Source organism: Atractosteus spatula, chromosome 6 (assembly GCF_055471065.1).
Source record: "Atractosteus spatula isolate fAtrSpa1 chromosome 6, fAtrSpa1.hap1, whole genome shotgun sequence".
Taxonomy (NCBI): Eukaryota; Metazoa; Chordata; class Actinopteri; order Semionotiformes; family Lepisosteidae; genus Atractosteus; species Atractosteus spatula.
Window position 1 is genome coordinate 3,412,822 of NC_142711.1, and position 15,594 is coordinate 3,428,415.

At 42.1% G+C, this 15,594-nt stretch overlaps 1 protein-coding gene across 4 annotated transcripts; it reads right to left on the reverse strand.

Annotated features, from left to right (window-relative positions):
- Positions 1-283: 283 nt before the first annotated feature.
- Positions 284-15,594, reverse strand: impa2 (inositol monophosphatase 2). 4 transcript variants are annotated; one of them, XM_088918709.1, is made up of 9 exons: positions 15,552-15,594; positions 15,190-15,273; positions 13,289-13,422; positions 10,143-10,247; positions 9,702-9,747; positions 8,492-8,600; positions 5,858-5,966; positions 4,573-4,724; positions 284-2,760 (listed from the first exon to the last, which is right to left on the reverse strand). In XM_088918709.1, the coding sequence occupies exons 2-9, from the start codon at positions 15,265-15,267 to the stop codon at positions 2,621-2,623; spliced, it is 873 nt and encodes a 290-aa protein (XP_088774835.1). In that variant the 5' UTR covers positions 15,268-15,273; positions 15,552-15,594; the 3' UTR covers positions 284-2,620. The 4 variants fall into 4 exon arrangements, with proteins under 4 accessions (XP_088774835.1, XP_088774836.1, XP_088774838.1 ...); XM_088918710.1 differs by having other exon boundaries at positions 15,489-15,562; XM_088918712.1 differs by lacking the exon at positions 15,552-15,594 and having other exon boundaries at positions 284-1,147; positions 2,615-2,760; positions 15,190-15,520.

Consider the following 15,594-nt stretch of genomic DNA (forward strand, 5'->3'; position numbering starts at 1 on the left):
TGTCTGCTATAACAAAAACAAACAAACGGAGACTGCTACCTTGGGTCTGCATGACACAGAAAACCTGTGTGGGACATTTCATTTTTGTAATCTGCATAGTGTTACAGCTGATCAGTACCTTTGATAAATACCCCAGAAAGGCCGGCTTCAGTTCTGGCACAGTTCTGTCATCTAGTACATGACAAGTACTCCGGGAGCCTGGTGACATTCTGACACGTTCACACAAATATGCTTTCACACCAGTTAGTATTCTCCCCAAAAAACCACAAGAAAAAAACTGATGAGATATTTTTCCCTTTTTATTTCAATTCTTTACTTAACCAGATAACTCAAAGGACAAGAAAGTTTTCCATTAAAACGATGACCTTAACAATTACACATTTACTGGATCACAGAATTCCAAAGAGGATTTGAACCCACAACCCTCTGGTCCTTGTGTCAAAGCCCTAAACACAAGTCCATGCTGCTGCTTCAGTGGTAGTATTAAGAGCATCCAAATTCCCATTTGTAGTTTCTTTTCAGGAATGCAACTTGAGTATATTATTTCTGGGACAGGGATGAACAAATTGACTGCTTTGTTTATAGAAAGCAGGCAAATTGCAAGAAGCAGAGTGATGAAGTTCACAGAGTGGTATATTCCTGAGGTGTACGTGTGGATTAAGCATTGCTTCAGCTGTGCGTAGTCTTCAGTCGTCTGAGCCCTCAGATTCTGCATCCTTGTCCCCATAATCTCACACGGGAGGGTGTCAATACTAGTCACAAAATCCGTATCCTGGAGATGATCATGCTGTTCTAAGTGTTGACCAGCTTCCTCTACAGATCCGGAAGTATGAGCATCGCGTTTACTAGGAAGCAAAGGCACAGCAGTCTACATGTGTCTGATCAGTGCCCGCTCTGAGTAATCCCTGGAGTGGATTCTGTTAGTGGGGCAAAACCTTGTGGGTCACTGTCGGGCAATGGACACAGTGTGGAGGTGGGCATCATCCTGTTACAGTACAAGACCTGGGCCATCATTGATATGAAGGGAATGATGAGGTTTGAATGCTGTGCGATTCGTGAAAAGTGGCTGCCAAGAGGCGTTTACAAATGTAGGATCTTTGTCATGCATGTTTTGTTTTGGGACAGTGAAATGTCCCAAATGTATAATCTGAAATGAAACAAATTTCAATTCAATGATATTGAATATTTAAGTAAAATATACAGTATAGCTTTTTCCGAGAGAAAATCTATTGCTGTTGTATTTTCTATTTGTGTTATATTCATTTTCCACAGTTCCATCAGAAGATCAGCAGTGGTACTATCTGAGCACTGTTGACTACAGTAAACTCGTGTCACTGGTGGTGCTTTTGTAAAGGGAGAGCAACCCTTCACAGCTTCTTTCTGGAGTTTTATTCAACAACAGCAATACGGTTATTTAAAATGTTTGTTCATACTGTTGAACAAATTAAAGTATTTTTGTTTTAATCCCTATTCCTCCACTTAGAAAGTTTATTTTTATCTCGATATGAAGTCACAGTTTTCTTGTTTCTTGTACTTCCCAGGCTGCATATCAATATAGCAAAAAAAACTTTATCTGAGGATTTTATTTTGAAGTACAAAACAGCAAATCTGAAGAGTTAAAGAAGTGTTTATTAAGGCACAACTTTGTGCTTTCTGAGATACACAGGAACATGTAAAGCAGTATGGCCAGACTGTGATATCGAAGTAGGATTAGAAAGGTTTAACTGCTACATGACCAGTGTAACACACAAATATCACCAGATTCTCAGTGCTTCACTGCTATCATAAACCAGTTAAAAAGATCTGTTCTAAAATATTTAGAAAGGTATGCTACCCTCAGCCTGCAAGCAGACTTGAAATAACCAAAGTTACAAAGAAAATATTTAATTGAAGTAATAAGGTTCGCATTGATCTTTTTTTCTTTTTTATCCCGCTGTGTTTTAATTTACACTAAAACAATTCTGGTGTTTCGCACTGGCTATATAATAACATCAAATCCACAGTAAACAGATCAGCACGAAAATGCACATTTTGAAGGACAAACATCCCGTCTGTTCTAAATACCATACCTGTACTCATCTTTCTACAGTACAATATAAAATAGAAAACGTGGTTACAGTAAGTGAGACCAAGTGAGAACATTTAAAAAAACTGTTGTTCCAAATGCAACACTACCGGGACACGATTCATTTTTGTTCTTCATGAAACATTTATCTGCATAATTAAAAAAAAAACACTGCTACTTTGTGAATAAACATTAAAGAAGCAGAGTTTGTGAAATAACACAAACTACCCTGACCCACTACCCTTTGTGTACGGTAAAGGATGAGCAGAAAGTAAAGTTATTGGACAGGAGTGCAAAGATCAAGAGCTGTCATCATTGCACAGACAGTGATACAGTCTTCTGTCCTCTTATAAAATGATACCACATTTCTAGCCTCTCATCTCCAGGGAAGTAGTACAACTACATAAGATCCGCACAGCAATATTCTACCTATGTCTTGTAGGGCTCTATTAGGATCTACAGACCATTTTTAATAAATGAGTGAAAATAATTAAGACAGCAATGCTGATGCTGATGAAAGAGACCTGACCTCTCCATCAGCGCTCAGACCTGGAGTCAGCAGCTGGTGGAAACGCAGTCTGTATCGTGATCATCTCGCTCGTAGCTTATTGAATGAAGCTGCTGGACGATGTAATCGGCCATCTCTGGTGTTCCTGCAGCAACCACTCTGCGGGACATGAGGTCCAGTGGCCCCCCTGGGAAAAAGAGAATAGTTCAGAAGGCATTCCCACGCCACTCACCCAGTCTTCGAACTGCTTCTTCCCAGGCAGGGTCATGGGGGAGCCAGCAGCAGCGTGGGGCAGGGTGCACCCCGGACAGGACATGTATGTTATAATCTTATGTTGTGTGTTGTTCAGAGCCTCACTGCCATTACCAAGAATTATCTGTTGAACCCAGTGTGTCCGATTTATTACTCTTTTCACCAAAGCTGTGCCAAAGAACAAAGAACTCAAGTGCCTCCAATTATACCAACCGCTCGGGTATATTCTTGACTTAAACTTTACAATTCAGGGGGCGGAGTGGTGGCTCTGTGGCTGAGGATCTGCTCCTGTGGCTGGGAGGTTGCCGGTTCGTATCCCGTGGCCGGCAGAGGAATCCTACTCCATTGGGCCCCTGAGCAAGGCCCTTCACCCCAGCTGCTCCAGGGGCGCCGTATAAATGGCTGACCCTGCGCTCTTGACCACAAGCTTCTCTCTCCCTGTCTGTGTGTCTCATGGAGAGCAAGCTGGGGTATGCGGAAAAGACAAATTCCTCTTGTATATGGCCAATAAAGTGATCTATTATCTTAAGGTTATTTTATCTACTTATTGATTAATCTGCTCTGCCTCTTCCTGGTAATTCTCTCCATCATAACCCCCCTATTTGTAACAATATATCTACCTGAGCTTTCTACATTCAGAAATGTTCACATGCCAGACCCAGGGAAAAGGGTGATGCGTTCAACAGCTGTCTATATCACATGGTTATACGTTATGGATTTAGTAAATGAATCTTCCAGGTTCGCTCCTGGTCAGAGATGTTTGCTCTGAGCTCAGCTGCTGGTTCCAGCAACAGCAGCGCTTTGTCCAGCGGCACAATGCAAGCCCTGACGTCATGTCCACCAACTGGTACCACTTGTTCATCACAGATAATGGCGGCTTTTCCACTGTGTTAGCCTCACTACACTTAGGTTTCAACTTCAATGACATGTAGTCATTTCTGCCATTTATCTTGACAAGTGATGGTCTTCTAATATAACTCCTGCAACCTTTGATATGTTTATGTAATACTTATTCTCTATTTCACAAACAATATGTCTTCATATGTTTTTTATATGTGTATGTTTTGTATCTTGATGGTTGTATCCTGCCCAGGGACTGCAGAAGTATATTAGCTCACTCTGATGCAGCCTTAGAACAGTGTACTGTTCCCGTTTGATAAACTACTGAAAGCTGTGCTGGGTCATAATTTGTGTCAAAGCCAAGAGCAGAACAACCCTGAGCTTTAGAATAACGGAGCGGTCGCATCTTCATAGTCACTCAAATCTTTGTTTCCCACTGAGCGCAAATCATTTTACTGAACAATAATTAAAACCAAATTCGTAACAGTTTTCCAGGCACGTTACAGTGCCAGTCTGATTAAAGAAGGGGCTGTAATTCCAGCTGCCTGCCACTAGAGACTGCCACAGGGCCTTCAATCTTTGTCCACAGTCTCTCAGCAGGTGATGATCTGCTGACTGACTAGAGGCGAAGGGTGTTTCTACATATTCTCAGATGGGGTAATTAGGTTTTTGCGTGGTATTTAAAGGGTGTGCACAGTGCTAGTTGTGACTGGGAATTTTTATTGTTTTTTTCTGTTGTCGTGTCCCCAAAAGGCACAAAATAAAGCCTCCTGGACGTCACTTCTCTTGGCCATCCAGTGTCTGCTGGAGGGCAGGACCTGCCCCATTTGTTGTCGTCACTGCGGACATCACTGGCCGGATGATGGCCCGTATCCAGCAGCGACCCTGGACTGCAGACATTGCCCACCTGAGGTGTCCATCACAACGCCACCGGCCTCCCTGATGATGACAGCCGCCGCCGCGATGTCCCAGCAGTGAAGCCCGAACTGGTAGTAGGCGTCCGCCGCGCCTGTCGCCACCTGGCACAGAGCCAGGGTGGCACTGCCAATCACACGAATGCTGCAGGAGAAAGCAGAGAAACCAGAGCCCTGGGTGATGCCCACTGACCAACGGAGGACGACACTCGACACTTCAAGCACACTTCCTCCTGGACTACTGCCTTTAATACGGAACACTCAGAAAGGTACTTCTCTCGCACATATTTGCAGTCTGAACACATATTATGCCACCAGAAATAAAACGTACTCTTAAATGCTGAATGGAAGCGCAGGGCAGATGTTGTACGTTTTGAAGCTGTGCTGCTGAATAAGAATGGACAACCATGAGGTACGGAGGGGTTTCCCCACAGGAAAAAGCTCATTCCAGGCGGTAACCTCTCCACCCTCCCCAGCTATCCATCAGCTAGATCACAGTATCAGCTTGTGGACGATCGATCTTATCTTTGTAACCCAACAGTATTCTCCTGAACAAGACCTTATTCGACCACAACAACGAGTGTGTTTATGCACAGGCTTCATCTGAGATGAAGGCTCCCCATGATGTTGCCTAGGGAAGAGCTTCATGCCTAACACATGTGGCTATTTGCCGTTTTCGGTCTGCATCAAGCTACCATTGTGTTTTGTTTTGTTTTTTTGCTGTTGAGGCACTGTTCTTTTTTTGGTGCTCACTGAGGCAATCAGTCTTTTTTCACTTTGTCCCCGACCCGATGATTCAGCTGCGAGGAAAATCTATGTCAACTACTAACACAACACTCTCGAAGGTCCAAAACCCCAATGCGTGAGTTTTTCTGTCAAAAACTGCGACTGTTTACTATCTGCATCGACAGTTTCTTTTATCCATGTCCAAAGAGCACATTGGCTAATTAACGGAATTGCGAGTGTGTACAAGGATTTTTTTAATCAACCAAGACTCAAGAAAATCAATGGGCTTGCCACAGGAGCAGATCCTCAGCCACAGAGCCACCACTCTGCCCCTCGTAGTGGGTTACTGCACAACAGTATTTCAAGATGGGTTCTTGTGTACATTTTGTCAGCATTCACGCATTTGTTTGGCCTGGTGGCACTGCTTTTTGGCCAGCTGGCCCAGTTTGCCTGTATACAACCGCAGAAAACCCTGGCATATTTACAAATTGGTAGCATTTCTCCAAATAACAACCTAATAAGAAACTTTAATATCTAGTAAGAATCTCTTACCCGTGGGCATGTGCTTTCAGAAGCTTCTCCATGTTTCCTAAAAAAATCTTCAGGGTCTCGGGATCTCTTTTTGCACCAATCTCAGTTAATATAAGGGCCTTGGATACATCTAGAAGGAATTAAAATATTTTTATTTTATTACCATTCAACATCTAACGGAGCAACAGTTAAACTTAAACTGTAAACTGTTTAGTCACACTAAACTCTTAGTACTTTGTTTGCTCAGATCTAGTTCTCCCTCTTCAGGTAGGGTGCTAGGTTATGATACAGGTTACATGAACTTACTGTATAGTGGCCTGATACATGAACTTCAAAAACACATTGGCAATTTAAAGCAAACTATTCAGCATTCAGCTCTTGGCATTGCTAGACGACAAAATAATATAATGTTCGCAACAGAATTCATTGAAAGGGAACCGTGAAATCTATTTAAAAAAGAATAAGGATAGTGTAAAAATGGTTATGCTAGGTAATTTAGTCACAAACATGTTACCATTATGTTTGAGTTTGATCACACAGGTTCTGATCTCCATCAGAAGTATTCAAGTACAGTAATTACAAAAGTGAGGTTTCATTAAGCCAGACATACTCTACGACTGGATCATAACAAAAGACCTATCTAGAATCTGAACACTACAAAATGATCACACACACAAAATAAGAATCTTTACAAGTACATCTTTTTATGGGATTCTCTTTAAGTAGTTAAGCCAAATCAAGTAGAAATCACAAAATTCCTGTTTGCTAGTCATGAACCACTTTATTCCCAGTATTAACAAAATAACACGCAGTTGTTACTGGCACGATACACAAAAAAAGAGATTAGTTGAGTGCTCCTAACACTAAAGAGATTTTCACAAACTTCTGATTAAAAGGCAATTTAATATTATGATTTTTCATGTAATACCGTTACTGTTAAAATGCCCCAGCAGAATACATATGAAGGCCAGTGAGAGCTGAGTCAGATTTACAACTAAGTGATCTGTAAGCACTTTCACTGTTGTGCTACAATAACGCTGGACTGCTGACAGCGGAGACAGCTGTTGTTGTGTTAGTGCGGCAACACTTCAGTGATAAATGACACAGCAACAGTGAGCCATTCACACTGTCTCCAGTGCCTGTGCTGGCTCAGCAATGACGCTGTGCAGTTCGGTGCCACACATGCACATAATCTGAAAAGGAAGAGAATGCCCTGTCAAAGGCAGGTTCAGACTTCAACGCCACACAAAACACTCGTGTATTTTGTTCGTGCATGTTCGAAAAGTGTCTGATGGGACGTGACATGTATACAAGACAAAAACTGAATCGAGGGTGCCTGTATTACTGTAGGGGCTTGTTTGAAGTCCTTTAATGGGGCAGAGAACATCTGAGAGTGAATCAGTTAAAAAATAATCTAGAGGTACTTTAAAGAGTAATATTTATACATGGTGTCTTCCACAGAAACCAAAACCTCATACAACATGAGTATTGCGTTTTCTGAAGGACAGAGTACTCCCGCCACTGCAAAATCAGGGCAGAAATGATCAAACAGCTCATATTCCTGAAATTTTAACAAGGAGATTAAAGGCCATTAACTTTACAAGACAAGATAGACCTTTCAGCTTCAGCCTCTCTATGTCAATAAATACAGTAGGCTTTTCATTAAATTAATAATAAATAATTCCTTTCATAGTGCTTTTTTTATTCTAAAGATCACAAAATGGGTCAGCTTCGTCCATCATTGAAGTACAGCACTCAACTGTGTAACGAGCTGCCACCATTAGGCACTAGTAACCTTGCTACACAGCCAGATGAGAAGTGAAAAATTACTTCACTGTTTGAATTAAGGGCAAATTTAAGGCCAGACTGAACACAGCTAAGCTGGAATCTGGCCAGGACAAGATCCCTGTTACCAGCAGTGCCTGGGATGTGTAATGACCAAGTACTCAGGAGGACCTTAGTTTCAAAGTCTCATCCAAAGGATGGCTCCTTCTACAGGAGTGTCTCCCATTACTACAGTGGGGCTTTGGATTCGAACCTCTGGCCCAGAGGTTCACCAACACAACTCACAGCAGCCGACTGGTTTTCCTGAAGTGGATCCCTGATTCCTTGATATGACCCATTTCATGTGGCTCAGCTCCTGGGCTCTGCCATCACTCGGCTACAACGTGATGCAGGCTGCTGTCCAAAGTACCTCACTGCATGGAATCCCCGAGCTTGTTCTGAATCTCTCCAAAATCACTTCGGAAATCCAAAATACTCCTGATTCTGTTTTCTTTGAATGCTTTTCTGTCACTCCGATAAGAAGCATATTTAAAAGTTGACGGCTGAAATTCTTAAGAAGGAGGTTGAAACTGCTCTCGTGATTTAAAAAAAGGACTCAAGTTGTACAAATTTCACTCAGACACATTTTCTCATGCTCCTGGGAAATCTGGCTGATTTTGCTTAATGCTTTTTTGTGCGATTTTCTTAAAATATCCTGTACGTGTAATTTTATTATTCAATACCTTGTTTAAACACCACAATTAAAAGCCACAGTGAATGAAGTTCAGTAAGAAGAAAAAAATATTCTAAGCTTAAAACAGCATTTAAAACAGGTTATTCTAGTATTCATTCTTTTGATTTTTAAAAATTCCAAACAAAATCTAAACTAACCTTTCTCCTTTGATACCTGAAGCCTTAGGCCATTGCAAAATGCCCCATGGCCTTTCCTAGCAGTGTATAAGGTCTCTTCGAAGCAATGGTAAATGACACCAAATTCAAGCTACAAGTAAAAGAAATGAAATGCATGAAGAGACCACATGTGTAGATTCTAAATAATGGCTACGAATGAAGATTTCAAAGGAAAAAATGTACAATCACTCAGGAACAGAGGGCAACAGGATAACTTACAAGTGAAATGAGCACACTGAAATACAGTACCAGACAACAGCAAATGCAGAAAGAATTCAGAACAGATGACTGGTGGGGAAAAGACATCAAATACCAAACACCAAATCCACATTCCAACACACAAACAGATTGTAATTCATGTATCACAGCTGAAAATTAAAGCATTAACTGTAAAACCTCTGGTCTTGGAACCTGCGTTTTCTACCAATCATTTGAAGCTCAGTTATCTCCTTAACAAGCTGGACTATTCCACTAAAGGTTTTGCTTTGCTGGTTGTTTTTGAAAAACGAGGATATTTTGTTTGTATACTCCAGTATTGAAATACCCTCAGTATTTAAAAAAAAGATCTAAAAAATTCAACATAAAGTGTTTTCCATTTATCCTGATAGCATGATTATTTTCTATATGTTATTCCAGCCAGTAGGACGGCAATGCATATTGCCAAATACACAGACTGCCTCTGAAATAAAAAGGCCATTGCAATAACTGGTAAAAAAATTAAAGGTATTAAGATTATTAAGATAATTCCGAAGGGAACACTAATCAAAACTGAGTTGATACAGAAAGATATAAATATTTCTGTGGGATCATACTTTTTTCAACATTTGTTTACATCTCCTTCAGAAGTTGCCTCTCAAATCCACAGATTTAAGTGGTCTATAGCTGCAGGTGCCAATGGCTTGACTATTCCAAGTTTACTAAGACAAAGACTTTCCACGATATTCATATTCTTTGCATACAAACCCACAAATATCTTCTAAAAACAAGTGCAATGGATATACTGGACTTGCTACAGTATGCACGTCTCCAGTCATTTGTATTGAAACATGACGAAAACAGCCAACCTGAATAACCAAAATGTGAGCTCGAGCAGCTCTGACCAACAGAAATCAAGGAATTCTGCAGTAATTGAAAGCACAGCTTTAACTTCAGGTGACCATCAAATTAGCAACTTACAGAATTCATTTTATACCTCTTTTTTCACAGCAAAACCAATGCTTACTGCCACCATTGGGAAACTGAAAAAAGAACACAGAATTAGAGTCATTAATCAATTTTAGTAGTTGAAAATGCACTCACTGTTTACACAATTGTATTTTTCCCTTAACCGACTGTTGGCAAAGTTAAAAATGTTTTCCGAGTTTTTCTTTCCTTTACTGAGGATACCTTACACACTTTAGCACTCGGGAACAAGTGTCGCTGAAGAAATCCTACATGTTGCTCAAAGACATGCACATCGCACATCTGTGCTGTAGACCGGACCTGGGAAACGTACAGGAGGGCAAAATATACAGAACAGTCACGCCGGAATAGTGCATTGTGTGCGACACAGAAACACCACTAAAGAGACATGTGTGCCTTGGGCAGGTCCGAGAGCGCGAAACAAGAACTGATGATGCTCTCGTTAACGTACCTGTGCACAAAATTGCAGGTCCCATCAATGGGGTCGATGATCCAGGTAGGGCTGTCTGTCAGGAAGCATCTCTCTCCAGCTGCAGAAGACTCCTCACCAATGAACCTGGAAGAGGAAGCATGACACAGCTGGCCTGTAGTTACCGAGACCGGAGCGATACCACCAGCTGCTTCAGAGGTAACACGGGTGATTATTCATTTCACAAAATCCTGTTTCAGAGATCCAGCAAACTCTAGCAGAGAAAACCAAGATGCCTGGCTTTGCGATTTCATTCAGGTCATCATTAGGTCATCATTTTCACCACGGGTGCCCAATTTTCAAACAACCAGAGGGGGCCCCAAAAAGGAGTTTAGGGTGTATAAATCTTTCATGATGGATCTGTCACAGTTGCACAAAATTAAGTTTTTCTACACCATTTACAAAAAATAAACATCTAACAATATTAAAAATCTTAAAAGCACCATTAGGGTGAGTATATAAATATAAAATGAGAGCTTGCTTTCATTAGAGATGTCAGATACCCTAAAACAGTTTGATATTGTGAGCTTCAGTCTACCTTTGGGAAAGGCAGGACTTACACAAAACCTCACAAAACAACACTCCCCACGCTGGGCCCCTAACTCCGCCAGTTTAGAAGTTCTCCTTTGCCTGACGGGTAACTTCTCTTGCTGCTATTTTTTAGGGGCGCAATGGCGAACCCCACTCGTGTTAGTGTCTGGGATTACTCCCTGGCTCCAGGCTTCCCATCAAACGTCTGGGCACCGATGCTTTTCTGCAGCAGCTTTTTACTTTGGAAAACTCTTCCTGACCGCATTAAAACCAAACCCTCTGCTGAAGGTTTTCAATCTCGCCTCAAAACCTACTTGTTTCCAAAGGCCTTAACCCAATTCTTGCTTTTAATTTCATAATGTATACATTTTTTATATTATTCCTTTTCTGCTTTTGTACATTTTTCTTTGTGTCCAATAAATGTAGAATGCCTTGGGAAAGATCGGTCTAAAAGGCTCTGTATTAGAATAAAACTGATTGCTGGTTGTACTGTACTTGCACCCACTTCTGATTATCTCAATATTATCCATCTTGTTCTGTTCTGCAGGTGGCCACATACTGTATCTTGTTTTCACAATCACACATATATCCACTTATTCAGTGCGAATATCAATGTCCATCATAAGGGTGCAGCTATTCCCAAATAGTTTCCCAGACCCGCGCTAATACCCTGTCACATGACGCGGTTTAGCCAATAGGTGCGTTAACCTGAATCACACTGTGCCCCAGGGAAGTCGGAATGGACTAATTATAGTTCTGCACATTTGGGATATGTGCGAATGTTGGTCTATAACTTAGTTAAAATCTAAATTAGGAACAGTTTTCTTGTCAGCAGGGACCCAAGCTGGAAGCCTGAGATCTTCATACACTTAGACAAAATATACACTCGCACATTTATAATCATGATGTTAACATGAGTCACCTTTTAACCTATTTCTGATCCCGTGATCCCGAGAGTGAGAGCTCCGAATCAACAACTGCCACTGCACGCCCACGACTGAGTTTCTGTTTTTCAGTCTCATCTGAAGGATAACCAATGAGTCTGTAACTTGCTCTGGAAAACGCCCATTAAGTCAGTGGCGGAGCTGGAGCTCTAACTGGGTATTGGCCGATTATGAGCTATTTAAATATTTAACATCATTTATGTACAGTAATATTACATTTTAATAAGCTATCGTAGGCCAGGCAGAAGCCCCTCAGCACAGGCTGTAGGTGTGCGTCCTGCTGGTATTTGTCCTACAGGCCAGATGAAAGGGAATCTGGCGCAGACGTTCTCAGCCGACTGGTGTGATGCTCGTGTTTACACTGGTTTACAGCCAGTGCCATCTGTAAACGCTCGTCAGAAAGAGTCTCAGACCACAGCCCAGCCTGACCGTCCACACTGGAGGAGTGCAAGTGGGCGGTGGTCAATCTGTGCGAGTCCAGGCTGAAAGTAGTGCTGTGTGGCCATGTTTTATAAGATAAGATAAGATCACTTTATTAGCCCTTTACAATTTCTTGCATTAGGAATTTGTCTTTCCGCATACCCCAGCTTGCTCTCCATGAGACACACAGACAGGGAGAGAAGCTTGGGGTCAGAGCACAGGGTCAGCCATTTATACAGCGCCCCTGGAGCAGTAAGGGTTAAGGGCCTTGCTCAGGGGCCCAACGGAGTAGGATTTCTCTGCCAGCCGCGCGATTTGAACCAGCAACCTTCCAGTCACTGGCACGGATCCAGAGCCACAGAGCCACAGCTCCGCCCTATGCATCTCTTATGTAACCATGATTTGACTAACTATGCTGTTATATTTGGGTATAAAACCGTTTTTATTTTAATTCTATCCTGTGGTAGAATAACAGTAGAGACATTAGCCATAACCCATAAGCCATAACTCATCCCCATTCATCCCAGGCAGTAAGTGCCTCGGTTAGCGCCGGCCCTCCGGAACCCTTCCTCAGTGCTGAAAGTGGCATCGCTGTATCAATGCAGCACTGTATTAAAGGGGAGCTGCAGGACCAATTTCTCAGACCTGTTATTAAATCTCTGTAACAAAATAAATCCGTTGACGTTATAGAAAAAAATGACAAATGTCAAATTAAGCACAGAATTGTGAACTTTGTTAAAGTACGAAGTGAAGCGGCCCTTCCTGTTCACTAGTCACGGTAATGTCTACTGCACTGTGATGTACAAGCCAATAAGTACAGGTTATGCAGCACACATCTCACCACAGAAGTGTTCCGATGTGATCTGCAAGCACAGTCAACAAGTAGTATTTGTCGGCAAAACTGTCTCGAAGTGGAGAGCAATATCTCTTGGATTAAAGGAGATGTGTTCACAACCTGCTTGTTTACAGTGAAGTAAGGCCGCATCACGTCACCAGAGGTTTTGCTACCTCGTTCTGAATCACATAATGTGACGCTCTGCTTACCTGGACATTTCGTCTATTGTGTGACGGAGGTTTGGAGGTTTTACAGTATACCTCACTTTGATTCCAGCTGTGGTACTGATACAAGAAACACACGGACGAGCTGTCGTGGCATGTGGCCGCAGGACTGCCATGCTCCTCTGCTCTCCTGTGCGTGTGAGCGTGAGTGGCCGTGAGCAGTGCAGCGCCTACCTGTGGGAAGGATACCTGTCCCTGAGAGTGGAGATAATGAGCTCCTCCACCTGCTGGTCCGTCTCAGTCACCAGGTCCACAGCCGAGCTCTTCGTCGTAACACACTTGTCAAGCTTCACAGCTTCCCGGATCACCTGGAATCGGAACAGGTACCACAACGCCACTAAAACCTCACTTCCAGTAGGAACATTCCCAGAAAACCAAACACAGTAAGCCTCATTTTAGAATAACTGAAAACTCTAGTTTTCCTAAAGTCAAGTCTTCCTAAAAAACGTCTTAATCTCCGAGGACCACAAAACGTTCAGTTTTAATTAATAAAAAAATCTTCAGTTTATAACTAGTTTCATACATGTAGAAAGAGGCCTAGTTAAACCAGGACTGCTCGGATGACGCCGGACAGCAGCCATCAAGCACTATAGAGACCCATTACCCAGCAGATCGGGTGGAGAAGTGAGTAATACCGTCAAACGGATGCTGGATTAATGAGGAACTTTATGTAGGCCGGATTGAAAAAGCCCAAAGTGGAATTTAGCTGGGACACCAAACTTAACACCCAGTTACTTACTCATATTAATAACCAAGTAATCAGGAGATTCGTTTGAATTTTCATCCAAAGGACAGTGCCACAAGCACATTCTGGTCCAAAAGGAAGAGCTCCATCTACTCATCCACCAAAACCACTTACAGTTAAAAAAAACACCTAAGTTTCCTGAAGATTCTCCCATCCTGATATCTCCTTACTTAGCTTTTGGTATCTGAGCAGATCAGGCTACAAGTTGGTAAAGCAAGAACACAGCGATTTGGAAAGCAATCTAGAAAGAAAATATCATACCTGAAATCTACAACAGAGCCATATTGCGTTATGCACTGCACATTTTAACAGAATTCACAGTTAAAACACACATTTCCGAGCACAAAGTCACAATGGAAAGACGTCAGGAAATGACCTCATTGTTTCATATGATGGACACAGGCATCTATCAGAATGAATACTGAATTGAGCCGTCCACTGGTAATTAATTATGCCCATATGACTTGCTACATTTCAAGACAAGACGGGTGAAGAGAGGACACGGTTTAAAATGAATATACAGTAGTTTAAAATGCAAAAGGAAATGGAACCCTGCGGTCCCACTTCAGCAAAAGTCACTGTGCTGCATCCTTGAACAATTTCCGAGCCCAGCTCAGCCAGCTCACAGCTTTGTCATCTGGGAAACACTCTTAATATAAACGGAACCACACAGGCAATCCTCGGTGTTTCAGCAGCCCCAGTCACACTCCTTATACACAACCCGTGCTCCCCACTCCAGTCGATTCAATTATTCAGTCTGGAATGATTTACCAAATGGGTTTCATCTCTGGCAGTATAGCGAAATAAACACACACACAACGGAAGCCATTAATTTTAACCCCTCGTCATCTTCACTTCCACGATTGCCTGTATGTATGAACAAAGCTCCCCCGGTTTATTACAGGATAAATTTTACTCTTCGCGTTTCTGTAACACAATATAATTATTAAGATGCAAAACCGGCTAGCTACCTTATGGTACAGGACACCACATTTTTTTTCGAATTACGTTCTTTGACACAGTATCCAACTATGACTTGTAACAAATATCTAGTGGTGTACACAAAATGGACCACACAAAACAACTGTTACCACGCATGACTGGTGTTTTGGGCTAAAGTTTCGAAAACTGATCTGATCATTGCATAATTATAAATGATCAAAAAGCACGCCAACGCATTTTTGATCCCGGGGAAGGTAGACTACGGTAATATTAAATACATACTCTGGGATAGTACCGCTGGAATACACACAACTCAAATGTAGGCGAATATTTATTTAGTGTTCCTCGATGCATCCTAGAGATAACCAAGCTCTGAAAAGGACTGTACCTGACCAGCTCTGCGCGCTATTTGGACAGCAAACTCCATGCATTCCTCCCAGTGCCTGTTGTTCTCCGCTGAAGTCATGATTCCCTGCCAATAATATAGAGATATTTCCAGACTTTAAATACGCTCCAATTCAAACAATATTTCCCCCTTCGAGGCGATCAAAACATCACAGCACAACCCGCGGTTTTTTGTTTTTTTCCTGGTCTAGGTTTATCGCTGCTGACTTCCCCCGTTATGTGAAGAGACCGCCCCCCAAACCTTAGCTACTCAGTTTCCAGTAATGTGCTCCAGCTACACACCGATCTGCATCTCGGCACCTACGGCCTGTACTGGAGTAAAAACAGAAAGGCGAGCAGCAGTACCGCAGCCGTACTGCCAATCAACGTCAGGTTCACGTTAATGAAT